General features: G+C 45.8%; 1 protein-coding gene across 1 annotated transcript in view; it reads left to right on the top strand.

Moving 5' to 3' along the window:
• SBNO1 (strawberry notch homolog 1) overlaps positions 1 to 12,256 on the top strand; it is a 57,408-nt gene that overhangs the window by 30,827 nt on the left and 14,325 nt on the right. The window contains exons 12-18 of the mRNA XM_049769186.1: positions 636 to 741; positions 858 to 1,011; positions 2,446 to 2,628; positions 4,416 to 4,513; positions 6,954 to 7,105; positions 11,456 to 11,653; positions 11,959 to 12,126. Coding sequence (XP_049625143.1) covers positions 636 to 741; positions 858 to 1,011; positions 2,446 to 2,628; positions 4,416 to 4,513; positions 6,954 to 7,105; positions 11,456 to 11,653; positions 11,959 to 12,126 — 1,059 coding nt within the window. The remainder of the gene's footprint in view (positions 1 to 635; positions 742 to 857; positions 1,012 to 2,445; positions 2,629 to 4,415; positions 4,514 to 6,953; positions 7,106 to 11,455; positions 11,654 to 11,958; positions 12,127 to 12,256) is intronic.

Genomic DNA, 12,256 nt, shown 5'->3' with positions numbered 1-12,256 from the left:
GCATCCTTAGGAGTGATCCCTAAGTGCCTGTGGGTGTGGCCCAGACCCCCGTCTCTTAGAGAAGATCGTGCGTAGGGGACTTTCCTAGTATGTACCTGTTGTCAGGACCTGGCACAGATACTTTTTTTTTTTGGTCTTCTGGGCCACACCCAGTAGTGATCTGTGCTCTGTGCTCAGAAATGATTTCTGGCCAGCATGGGGGCCATATGGGATGCTGGGAATTGAACCTGGGTTGACTGCCTGCAAAGCAGGTGTAATGTACCATCGTTCAGGGGTTCTAGCTCTGCTCAGAAATCGTACTTGGTTGGGGCCTGGAGAGATACCACAGCAGCTTTTGCCTTGCAAGCAGCTGATCTAGGACCAAAGGTGGTTGGTTCGAATCCCTGTATCTCATATGGTCCCCAGTGTCTGCCAGGAGTTATTTCTGAGCAGACAGCCAGGAGTAACCCCTGAGCACCACTGGGTGTGACACAAAAAAAAAATTGCGCTTGGCAGGCTTGGGAACCATATGGGATGCCGGGAACACCCATACCGGGTCGACCACGTGCGAGGCAAATGCCCCCTACCACTGTGCTTTCTCTTGGGCCCCAAACATTAACTTTATTTTCAGCTTTAATTCTTTTGGGCTGTTCCAGGTGCTTCTGAACCAAGAAACATGGCCTACATGAACCGCCTTGGAATATGGGGTGAGGGAACTCCATTTCGAGAATTCAGTGATTTTATCCAAGCAGTTGAACGGAGGTAACAGAACCTACAGCGCACACTTTTTCCATAATCATCGAAAATAAGTGTTATTCCTAACTACCGAAGCGCTGCTATATTTAATGCTTGCTACTGTGTGTTTCAACTTCATTCAGGGGTGTGGGTGCCATGGAAATAGTCGCAATGGATATGAAACTTAGAGGGATGTACATAGCACGGCAGCTGAGCTTCACTGGAGTGACCTTCAAGATTGAGGAAGTTCTTCTTTCTCAGAGCTATGTTAAAATGTATAACAAAGCAGTTAAGCTGGTGAGCGGTCCGTTTCTTCATTTCTAGTGCTATTTGATATTACTGATAGTGCATCCATTTTGTCTGGGGCAATTCTCAATCTGCAGGAGTATAGTAATATTATAAAATTAGATTAATTACTCTTTTGGCTCCAAATTTCTTTATTATTTTAAATTTTTTTATTTTGGGGGCCACACCTGGTGGCGCTCGGGTTACTCCTGGCTCTGTGCTCAGAAAGCAGGCTTGGGGTTCCCTGTGGAATGCCGGGATCAAACTTGGATCTGTCCTGGGTTCGCCACATGTAAGGCAAACACCCTACTGTTCTGCTATCACTCCGGCCCCCGGTTCCAAGTTTCTTTTTTTTTTTTTTTGGTTTTTGGGCCACACCCGTTTGACACTCAGGGGTTACTCCTGGCTATGCACTCAGAAATCGCCCCTGGCTTGGGGGGACCATATGGGACACCGGTGGATCGAACCGAGGTCCTTCTTGGCTAGCGCTTGCAAGGCAGACACCTTACCTCTAGCGCCACCTTCCCTGCCCCAGGTTCCAAGTTTCTTTCCTTTTTCTTTTTATTCTTTTTTTTGTTAGGTCCTGGATTGGCTGCTTGCAAGGCAAACATCACTGGCTCGCACCCGGCAGCGCTCAGGGTTTATTCCTGGCTCTGCCCTCAGGAATCACTCCTGACAGGCTCAGGGGACCCTATGGGATGCTGGAATTCAAACCACCATCCTTATGCATGCAAGGCAAACACCCTACCTCCATGCTATCTCTCCGGCCCATTTCCGGATTTCTTAAGTTTTTCATTTATTAGGTAATTTTTCTAGGATTCTAGTTTTTGAACTCCTAGCATTAGCCTTCCAAAAGTGACTTCAATAACTAAATGAAGAGTTTGAAATCTGGGCCCGGAGAGATAGCACAGCGGCTTTTGCCTTGCAAGCAGCCGATCCAAGACCAAAGGTGGTTGGTTCGAATCCCGGTGTCCCATATGGTTCGTCCCCTCCCCCCCCGTGCCTGCCAGGAGCTATTTCTGAGCAGACAGCCAGGAGTAAACCCTGAGTAAACCCTGAACACCACCGGGTGTGGCCCAAAAACCAAAAAAAAAAAAAAAGAGTTTGAAATCTAAGCATGAGCATTCTTATTTTGTTTTGTTTTGTTTTGTTTTGGAACCACACTGGCTATTTTCGGGTTACTCCTTATGGTGCTTGGGTGATGGTATGCCAGGCATTGAAACTAGGTTGGCTGTGTGCAAGACAAGCACCCTCTCCACTCTACTCTTTTCTCTGGCCCCAATATGAGCATTTGTAAAAGGATTTGAAAGGTCTGGATTTGCTTCCTCAAGTGAATGTTGCATGATACTGAACCTAACTCTTGGTATAGAATCGGCCAGATCACTTCTGTATTTATAATTCGTAGTCAAAGTCAAATGCCTGAACTCACTGTGCTCCTCTTTTCAGTGGGTCATTGCTAGAGAACGGTTTCAGCAGGCTGCAGATCTCATTGATGCTGAGCAGCGCATGAAGAAGTCCATGTGGGGCCAGTTCTGGTCCGCTCACCAGCGATTTTTCAAGTATCTGTGCATAGCATCTAAAGTGAAGAGAGTTGTGCAACTAGCTCGAGAGGAAATCAAGAATGGAAAGGTTAGTTGAACAGACAATCTCTTTTTCTTCAGTTCTTTGGGTGTAGAGACATTTTCACTTTTTAAAAGATAATGGTGAAATTATTAGGAAAAACTTGAAAATAAGAGGCCGGCGAGGTGGCGCTAGAGGTAAGGTATCTGCCTTGCAAGCGCTAGCCAAGGGCGTTCCAGCAGCGGCAATTTCTGAGTGCTTAGCCAGGAGTAACCCCTGAGCATCAAACGGGTGTGGCCCAAAAAAACAAACTGTAGGGCCCGGAGAGATAGCACAGTGATGTTTGCCTTGCAAGCAGCCAATCCAGGACCTAAGGTGGTTGGTTCAAATCCCGGTGTCCCATATGGTCCCCCGTGCCTGCCAGGAGCTATTTCTGAGCAGACAGTCAGGAGTAACCCCTGAGCACTGCCGGGTGTGGCCCAAAAACCAAAAACCAGGGGCCGGAGAGATAGCATGGAGGTAAGGCGTTTGCCTTTCATGCAGGAGGTCAAAAACCAAAAAACCAAAAAAAAAAACAAAAACCTGTAAAGTACTTTTTTTATTTTTGGTTCACACCTGGCAGCACCGGGTTACTCCTGGCTCTGTGCTCAGGAGTTGCTCCTGGCAGGCTCAGGGGACCATATGGGATGCTAGGAATTGAACCGGAATTGGCCCTGTGCAAGGCAAACAAAAGCACTACCGCTGTGCTATCGCTTTGGCCCTTGAAAAATACTTTCCGGGCCGGAGAGATAGCATGGAGGTAAGGCGTTTGCCTTTCATGCAGGAGGTCATCGGTTCGAATCCCGGCGCCCCATATGGTCCCCTGTGCCTGCCAGGAGCAATTTCTGAGCCTGGAGCCAGGAATAACCCCTGAGCACTGCCAGGTGTGACCCAAAAACCAAAAAAAAAAAAAAAAAAAACAAAAATACTTTCCTTTTTTTTTTTTTTTTTTTTTTTTTTTTGGGGGCCACACCTGGTGACACTTGGGTTACTCCTGGCTATGTGCTCAGAAATCACCCCTGGCTTGGGGAACCATATGGGATGCTGGAGGATCTAACCGTGGTCATTCCTAGGTTAGTGCGTGCAAGGCAAACACCCTACTGCTGTGCCACTGCTCTGGCCCCTGAAAAATACTTTTTTTTTCAGCCTCCCAAACAATACCCAATGATCTCAAAGTCCACTCTTGGCAATCTTTGCCCTTGCAGTAGGGCTATACCCAGTAGTGCCAGGGATCAACCACAGAATCTACACATGCAGCAAATGCTCAGTAGCTTTAAGGTAGACCTTGACCCCATAAAAATGCATATTTAGGACCACTTGACTGGCCCTTGGCCAGTTTCAGTTCCAGCATGTGGTCCCCTGAGCAAGTATCTTACTGTCTTCCCAACCCATTGGAAAGTAGATTGTTATTCTTGTGGGAAGCCCTATTACTTTTGTTTTTTGCTTTTGGGCAACATCTGGCTATGCTCAGAGGACCATATGGTGTGAGGAATGGAACCAGATCTCTTCATGAAAAACGTTCACTAGCCCTTCTCTCTCCCTCTCCTGCTATCCTCTCCCCTTTTCTCTTCCCCTTCCCCCACCCTGAAGCCTTTAAAACAGCTATTTATTCTTGTGTCTTTAAAAAGAAGCTACAGTTGGAGCAAGGACAGGAGCTGTACAGGATGCAGGCCTCCTTGGTCCCTGGTCCTTCTGGGAAGGAGCACTGAGCTAGCTAAGTTGACTAGGTGTGATGTTTCACCCCACAAAAAAGAAAAGGAATACATGCATCATTTTATTATGCATATTTATATGTTGTTGTTGTTTTTCACCCCCAGTGTGTTGTAATTGGTCTGCAGTCCACAGGAGAAGCGAGGACATTAGAAGCCTTGGAAGAGGGTGGAGGAGAATTGAATGATTTTGTTTCAACTGCCAAGTAATGTTATTTTAGCTTTCACTTAGATTTTTTCAAGACAAGATTGTTATTAATACCACCTTTTAAAGTTTATTTGGAATTAGATTTTATAATTCTGTGAATTTTTTCCATAATAATTCTGTTGCGAATAGAGCAGTACTGAAAAAAACGTTAAACATTTTGACAATATCATACATATTATTTGAACTAAAAAAAAGGCTTGAATTTCTTTCGATCATGTACAATTTAGAATTATGTAACAATTTGATTTCAGTTTTGTGAATTGTGATTTTTTTTGGAGGGGGGTAGTTTGGGTCACACCCGACAGTGCTCAGAGATTACTCCTGGCTCTAGGCTCAGAAATCGCCCCTGGCAGGCTCAGGGGACATATGGGATGCCGGGATTTGAACCATGAAAGGCAAACGCCTTACCTCCATGCTATCTCTCTGGCCCCGTGAATTGTGAATTTTAATTTATCAGTTATCAGAAGGAGAGTGGTTTACTAAAGTTTAGAAATATCTAATCAGGGGCCGGGAAGGTGGCGCTAGAGTTAAGGTGTCTGCCTTACAAGCGCTAGCCAGGGAACGGACCGCGGTTCGATCCCCCGGCATCCCATATAGTCCCCCCAAGCCAGGGGCGATTTCTGAGCACATAGCCAGGAGTAACCCCTGAGTGTCAAACGGGTGTGGCCCAAAAACCAAAAAAAAAAAAAAAAGAAATATCTAATCAACAAAAATGGGAGACAATCATGGAATATTCTATTCTAACTCCAGTGGTAAAATTGTCATGTTGCAATTTTAGAGAAATCATTCAAATAGCTGTTTTTAGATTAATATAATTGATAATTACTATAAAAGCAAAACATGCATTTGCCAATTAGTATCATCTAGAATGTTTTTGTTTATGATAATTTTCACTAATAACATGTAGCTTATGAGAAGGGGCAGTGATTAGCCTAAAATGAGATGTTTTGTTGAAAAATATAATGTAGGGATGTGGCCCCCCCAAAAAAATGTAAATTGGATAATAACACTTTCAAGTAATATATTGAAATAAGTAAAATATACTATAAAATAAATCATTATTATATGGGTTCTTTTTTTTGGCCCATACCTTCCGGCATTCAGGGAACACCTTGGCTCTTCGCTCAGGAATTGTCCCTGGTAAGCTCGGGTTAGTCGCATGTAAGGCAAGCCTCTTCCCACTGTGCTATTGCTCTGGCCCTTTTTACTTTTTTTACTTTTTAGCTTAGTATTATTATTATTATTATTATTTTGTTGTTCTTGTTGTTGTTGATTTTGGGCCACACCCGATGGCACCCAGGGGTTACTCCTGGCTCTCTGCTCAGAAATCACTCCTGGCAGGCACAGGGGACCATATGGATGCCGGGATTCGAACCACCTTTGGTTCTGGGTCGATTGCTTGCAGGGCAAACGCCCTAACACCCCACTGCTGTGCTATCTCTCCAGGCCCTTTATTTATTTTCCTTTTTTCTTTTCTTTTTTTTTATTTTTTTTTTTTATTTATTTGCTTTTTGGGCCACACCCAGTGACACTCCAGTTACTCCTGGCATGCGCTCAGAAATCGCTCTAGGGTGACCATATGGGACACTGGGGGATTGAACCATGGTCTGTCCTAGGTCCAGCAGTGTGCAAGGCAAATGCCATACTGATGTGCCACTACTCTACCTCCCCCTTTTTACTTTTTTTTTTTTTGGTTTTTGGGCCACACCCGGTGACGCTCAGGGGTTACTCCTGGCTATGCGCTCAGAAGTCGCTCCTGGTTTGGGGGACCATATGGGACGCAGGGGGATCGAACTGCGGTCCGTCCTAGGCTAGCGCTGGCAAGGCAGACACCTCTAGCGCCACCACGCCAGCCCCCCTTTTTACTTTTTTTTGTTTGTTTTTGGGCCACACCCATTTGACGCTCAGGAGTTACTCCTGGCTATGCACTCAGAAATCGCCCCTGGCTTGGGGGGACCATATGGGACACTGTGGGATCGAACCGCGGTCCATCCTACGCTAGCGCTTGCAAGGCAGACACCTTACCTCTAGTGCCACCTTCCCAGCCCCCCCTTTTTACTTTTTAATGTAGCTACTCGGCAATAAAAATTTCTTATGGTCTTGAGCTGGAGAGATAGCACGGAGGTAAGGCATTTGCCTTGCATGCAGAAGGATGGTGGTTCGAATCCCAGCATCCCATATGGTCCCCCGAGCCTGCCGGGAGTGATTTCTGAGTGTAGAGCCAGGAGTAACCCCTGAGCGCTGCCAGGTGTGACCCAAAAAAAACAAAACAAAAATAAATTTTTATGGTCTTGACATCATGTAATATCTTGGTGACCTACAGAATTAAGTTTTTTCTGAATTGTGTCATTTATATTTGAGAAATATTTCTGTTAGGCTTTGTATACCAGTTATTTGTAAAGCCAAGTTTGTAATTGTCACTTTTTCTCCCTCCACAGAGGAGTGTTGCAGTCACTCATTGAGAAACACTTCCCTGCTCCAGATAGGAAGAAACTTTATAGTTTGCTAGGAATTGATTTGACGGCTCCAAGTAACAATAACTCACCAAGAGATAGTCCGTGTAAAGAAAATAAAACGAAGAAGCGGAAAGGTGTGTTTTTCAGCAAAATTTGGAGTGACTCAGCATTTTGAAGCGTTGGTTGATGATTTTCTTTCTTTTTCTGGGGTTGGGGGAATGGTTTCTGGGGAAGAGGGGTGTGCCTGGGATGGTATCTAGGTCTCAGGCTTGTCTGCCTGTGCTTTATCCTTGAGCCACATCACCAGTGCTGATTTTCATCTTCATTCATGTTGTTTTTAATGTGCCAGTAATCCTTGCTGTGATTCATATGGAACTCTTGCTAGGCAGTAGATTGAACTCTGGCTATATATGATCTTACCAAGAACAGCCATATGCACTTGATCTTAGCCAAAAGGCTGAGAAGCTGTTAAGAACAGCCCTATGGGGGGCCGGAGAGATAGCATGGAGGTAAGGGGTTTGCCTTTCATGCAGAAGGTCATCGGTTCGAATCCCGGCACCCATATGGTCCCCCGCGCCTGCCAGGAGTGATTTCTGAGCATAGAGCCAGGAGTAATCCCTGAGTGCTGCCGGGTGTGACCCAAAAACCAAAAAAAAAAAAAAAAAAAAAAAAAAAGAACAGCCCTATGAAAGTAAGTCTTAGATAAAGGAAAGCACAGAAAGATTTGGATTTTTGTTTGTTTTTGGGCCACACCCAGCAGCACTCAGGGATTACTACTGGCTCTGCACGAGCTCCTAGCAGGCTCTGGGAACTCTATGGGTTGCTGGGTATCGAACCCAGTTCCAGTTCTATCTGGAGTTGCCTGGCGATCTGGAGTTGCCTGGCGGGCTGGCCATGTGCAAGGCAAACACCTACTGCTGTGCTATCTCTCTGGTCCCAAGGGAAAATTCTTTAAAGCTAGTTTACTAAAAATTAAAGTGATTAAATGGTATATAACCCCCCCCCCCCACTGCTCAATTTGACTGGCTTTAAAAAAAAAAGAAGTGATTAAAGGAGGAGTGGGAGAGATAGCACAGTGGTATCTAGCAAGAGGCTAACCCAGGACCAAAAGTGGTTCCAATCCCAGCATCCCATATGGTCCCTGTGCCTGCCAGGAGTGATTTCTGTAACCCCTGAGCCCCTGAGTGCTGCCGGGTGTGGCCCCAAAACCAAAATAAAAGAAGTGATTAAATGAGCATGTTTTTCTTTTGTTTTGCTGCTTTCAGCATGTTGATTATCTTGGACTTTATATCTTTGAGAGACTACATCAAGCAGTGTGTTTTTTTTGTTTGTTTGTTTGTTTGTTTGTTTGTTTTGTGGTTTTTGGATCACACCCGGCAGTGCTCAGGGGTTATTCCTGGCTCCATGCTCAGAAATTGCTCCTGGCAGGCACGGGGGACCATATGGGACACCGGGATTCGAACCGATGACCTTCTGCATGAAAGGCAAACGCCTTACCTCCATGCTATCTCTCCGGGCCCAAGCAGTGTGTTTTGTGGTAATACCTAAGGACCCTGTGCCACTATGATAAAACCTGGGGCTCTTGCATACCAAGTTTGGTTTGCCTGCCCTTGACTGGAAAAAAAAATTTGTTTATTCTTTTAAATTTGGGGACCTGGAGAGATAGCACAGCGGTGTTTGCCTTGCAAGCAGCCGATCTAGGACCAAAGGTGGTTGGTTCAAATCCCGGAGTCCCATATGGTCCCCCATGCCTGCCAGGAGCTATTTCTGAGCAGACAGCCAGGAGTAACCCCAGGGCACCACCAGGTGTGGGACAAAAAAAACAAAAACAAAATTTTGGGTCCACATTCATTCATCCTCATGACTTCTGCCTCTGTTTTTACGGATCCTTCCTGGTGATTCCCAGGAAACCATATGTGATGTTGGGGACCAATCCTGAGCTAGCCTTATGCAGATGTGTAGAACCTACCTATACTCTTACCTGGTCTTGAGAAGTTCCCCCCCCCCCCTTATTTATTTTCTTCTTTGATTTTTGGGCCACACCCTGTGACACTCAGGGGTTACTCCTTGCTAAATGCTCAGAAATTGCCCCTGGCTTGGAGGGGGGACCATATGCGAAGCTGGGGGATCGCACTGTGGTTCCTCCTAAGTTTGTTTGTGCAATGCAAATGCCCTACCGCTTGCACCACTGATTTGGTGTCCCCCCAATTTATAGTGGCCGCACCTGGTAGTACTGGGCATTTTTTGATGGATACTCACGTGCGCTACTCCTTGAACTATTTTTCTGTCTTTCTTTTTTTTTTTTTTTTTTTTTTTTTTGGTGTTTGGGCCACACCCGGCAATGCTCAGGGGTTACTCCTGGCTGTCTGCTCAGAAATAGCTCCTGGCAGTCACGGGGGACCATATGGGACACTGGGATTTGAACCAACCACCTTTGGTCCTGGATCGGCTGCTTGCAAGGCAAACGCCTTGCTGTGCTATCTCTCCGGGCCCTTTTTCTTTCTTTCTTGATGATAATGTTGATGATTGTCATTTTTCTGGGGCCTCCCACTTAGAGCTCAGAGGACTGGGTTGTTCAGACCTGGAACCAAACCAAGTGGTCTTGCTTCTACCTTGCAGAGAGACGGGTTTCATCCTTTTGGGATTTAGGGTTCTCCAGAACCATTCCCAGCTGTGTTTGTGTGCTTAGACTATTTATGAGGGGTGAGGAATTGACCTACATCCAGTCGTGGTCATGAGCTAGTCCTGTCTATACCCAGCACTGATGCTGTCACCATGTGCAGTGCATGACAAGGATCAAACCAGAGTCAGCTTCATGAAGGGCAGGCACACTAATTCCCCCCACCCCCCCACCCCCGTGTAATGGCTGGGATTGGACTTGGGTTGGCTGTGTACAAGGCCTATAGGCCTGGGGCCAGAGATATATAGCACAGCGGCGTTTGCCTTGCAAGCAGCCGATCCAGGACAAAGGTGGTTGGTTCAAATCCCGGTGTCCCATATGGTCCCCCATGCCTGCCAGGAGCTATTTCTGAGCAGATAGCAAGGAGTAACCCCTGAGCACTGCCGGGTGTGGCCCAAAAACAAAAAACAAAAACAAAAAAATGCAAAAAAAAAAAAAAAATCGGGGCCGGGAAGGTGGCGCTAGAGGTAAGGTGTCTGCCTTACAAGCGCTAGCCAAGGAACGGACCGTGGTTCGATCCCCCGGCGTCCCAATGGTCCCCCCAAGCCAGGGGCGATTTCTGAGCACATAGCCAGGAGTAACCCCTGAGCGTCAAACGGGTATGGACCAAAACCAAAAAAAAACAAAACAAAACAAAAAAAAATGTACCAAAAAACAAGGCCTGGGGTCGGGCGGTGGTGCAAGAGGTAAGGTGCCTGCCTTGCCTGCGCTAGTCTTGGACGGACCACAGTTCGATCCCCCGGCGTCCCCTATGGTCCCCCAAGCCAGGAGCAACTTCTGAGCGCATAGCCAGGAGTAACCCCTGAGCGTTTACCCGGTGTGGCCCAAAAACCAAAAAAAAAAAAAAAAACACAAGGCCTACAGGCCTTACCTGCTGTCCTGTCTATCCTTTGATTATTAAATTAAATGTTCTGTAACCCTATAATTACTGGGACCATTCTTTCTACTTTATAGAACACTCAATTGTGACTCACTGAAATACTTTATCTGTTTTTCTGAACTACTTTTAGTTTGTTTGAGGGACATGCCTACAATCCTGGGGGGATTCCCAATAAGAGAACTTGTGGAATGTCCATAGTACTCTGTGCATGAGGTGCTAGGGTTTAGACCTGAGCCTCTGCCAGTAAAGTGTGCGCTTCAGCTCTTTGAGCTCCCCTTCACCCCTTTGACGGCAGTCTCGAGTTTGTACATAGGCACGTATTTCTTTTTTTTTTTTTTTTTTTTTTTGTTTTTGGGCCACACCCTGTGACGCTCAGGGGTTACTCCTGGCTATGCGCTCAGAAGTTGCTCCTGGCTTCTTGGGGGACCATATGGGACGCCGGGGGATCGAACCGCGGTCCGTCCTAGGCTAGCGCAGGCAAGGCAGGCACCTTACCTCCAGCGCCACCGCCCGGCCCCCTTTTTTTTTTTTTTTTTTTTTTTTTTTTTGGTTTTTGGGCCACACCCGTTTGACGCTCAGGGGTTACTCCTAGCTATGTGCTCAGAAATCGCCCCTGGCTTGGGGGGACCATATGGGACGCCGGGGGATCGAACCGCGGTCCGTTCCTTGGCTAGCGCTTGTAAGGCAGACACCTTACCTCTAGCGCCACCTTCCCGGCCCCCGCACATATTTCTTACTAAAGTTTGATGTACATGATCAGATTTCTGCGGGAGTCCAAATACCTTAGTGCTTGTGAATTTTGTGTATTTTTGGTGGATGCTGCTTCTCAGATGAATTAACTGATCGGATGCATTATTTTCCTGTGTCTTTAGGATCAGATCGTGTGTTTGGGCTAAAACTCTCTTTGGGTTTTATGTATTGTAGGTGAAGAAATTACGCGAGAATCTAAGAAAGCACGGAAAGTCGGTGGCCTTGCTGGTAGCAGTTCTGATGATAGTGGGAGTGAATCTGATGCCTCTGACAACGAAGAAAGTGACTATGAGAGCTCCAAGAACATGAGTTCTGGGGATGACGATGATTTCAACCCCTTCAGAGATGAATCTAGTGAGGATGATGAAGATGGTCAGTTTACTGGTGTGTTTTAAATGGAAATCGAAAGTTATGTCATTAAAATTGAATTAATATTTTACAATTATGTTCAAGTTATTATTACTTTTTAATTTTTGTGCTGAGTTACTGCACTTGCATTCAAAACTACTGCCCTTTTTGGTGATTTTTGGGTGGCCTCTGCTGTGCTCTGGGTTACTCCCGACTGCCTAGAGATTGCTCCTGGTGGTGCCCCCAGGCCTAGATGCAGTGCCTTGATGCAGGTTTTGAAATTGCTGATTACTGTAAGAAATGACGTGATGCATTTCTTTCACTTTCAGATCCCTGGTTGATCAGAAAAGACCATAAGAAAAACAAAGATAAAAAAAAAAAGAAAAGCATCGATCCAGATTCTATTCAAAGTGCCTTATTAGCATCAGGTCTTGGATCAAAGCGACCCAGTTTTTCATCCACACCAGTTATTTCCCCTGCTCCTAACAGTGCACCAGGTAGCCATTCGAAAGCTTGTTTTCCTGTTAAAAATAAATAATATAGGGGTGGGGGGAATACAATAAATAAGATATATATTATGTGTGATTATATAATACATAGACATATAACAGTATATTATAAATATAT

Source organism: Suncus etruscus, chromosome 2 (assembly GCF_024139225.1).
Source record: "Suncus etruscus isolate mSunEtr1 chromosome 2, mSunEtr1.pri.cur, whole genome shotgun sequence".
NCBI lineage: Eukaryota > Metazoa > Chordata > Mammalia > Eulipotyphla > Soricidae > Suncus > Suncus etruscus.
Note: the sequence above shows the minus strand (reverse complement) of the source record. Positions and strands in the feature narration are given on the sequence as shown.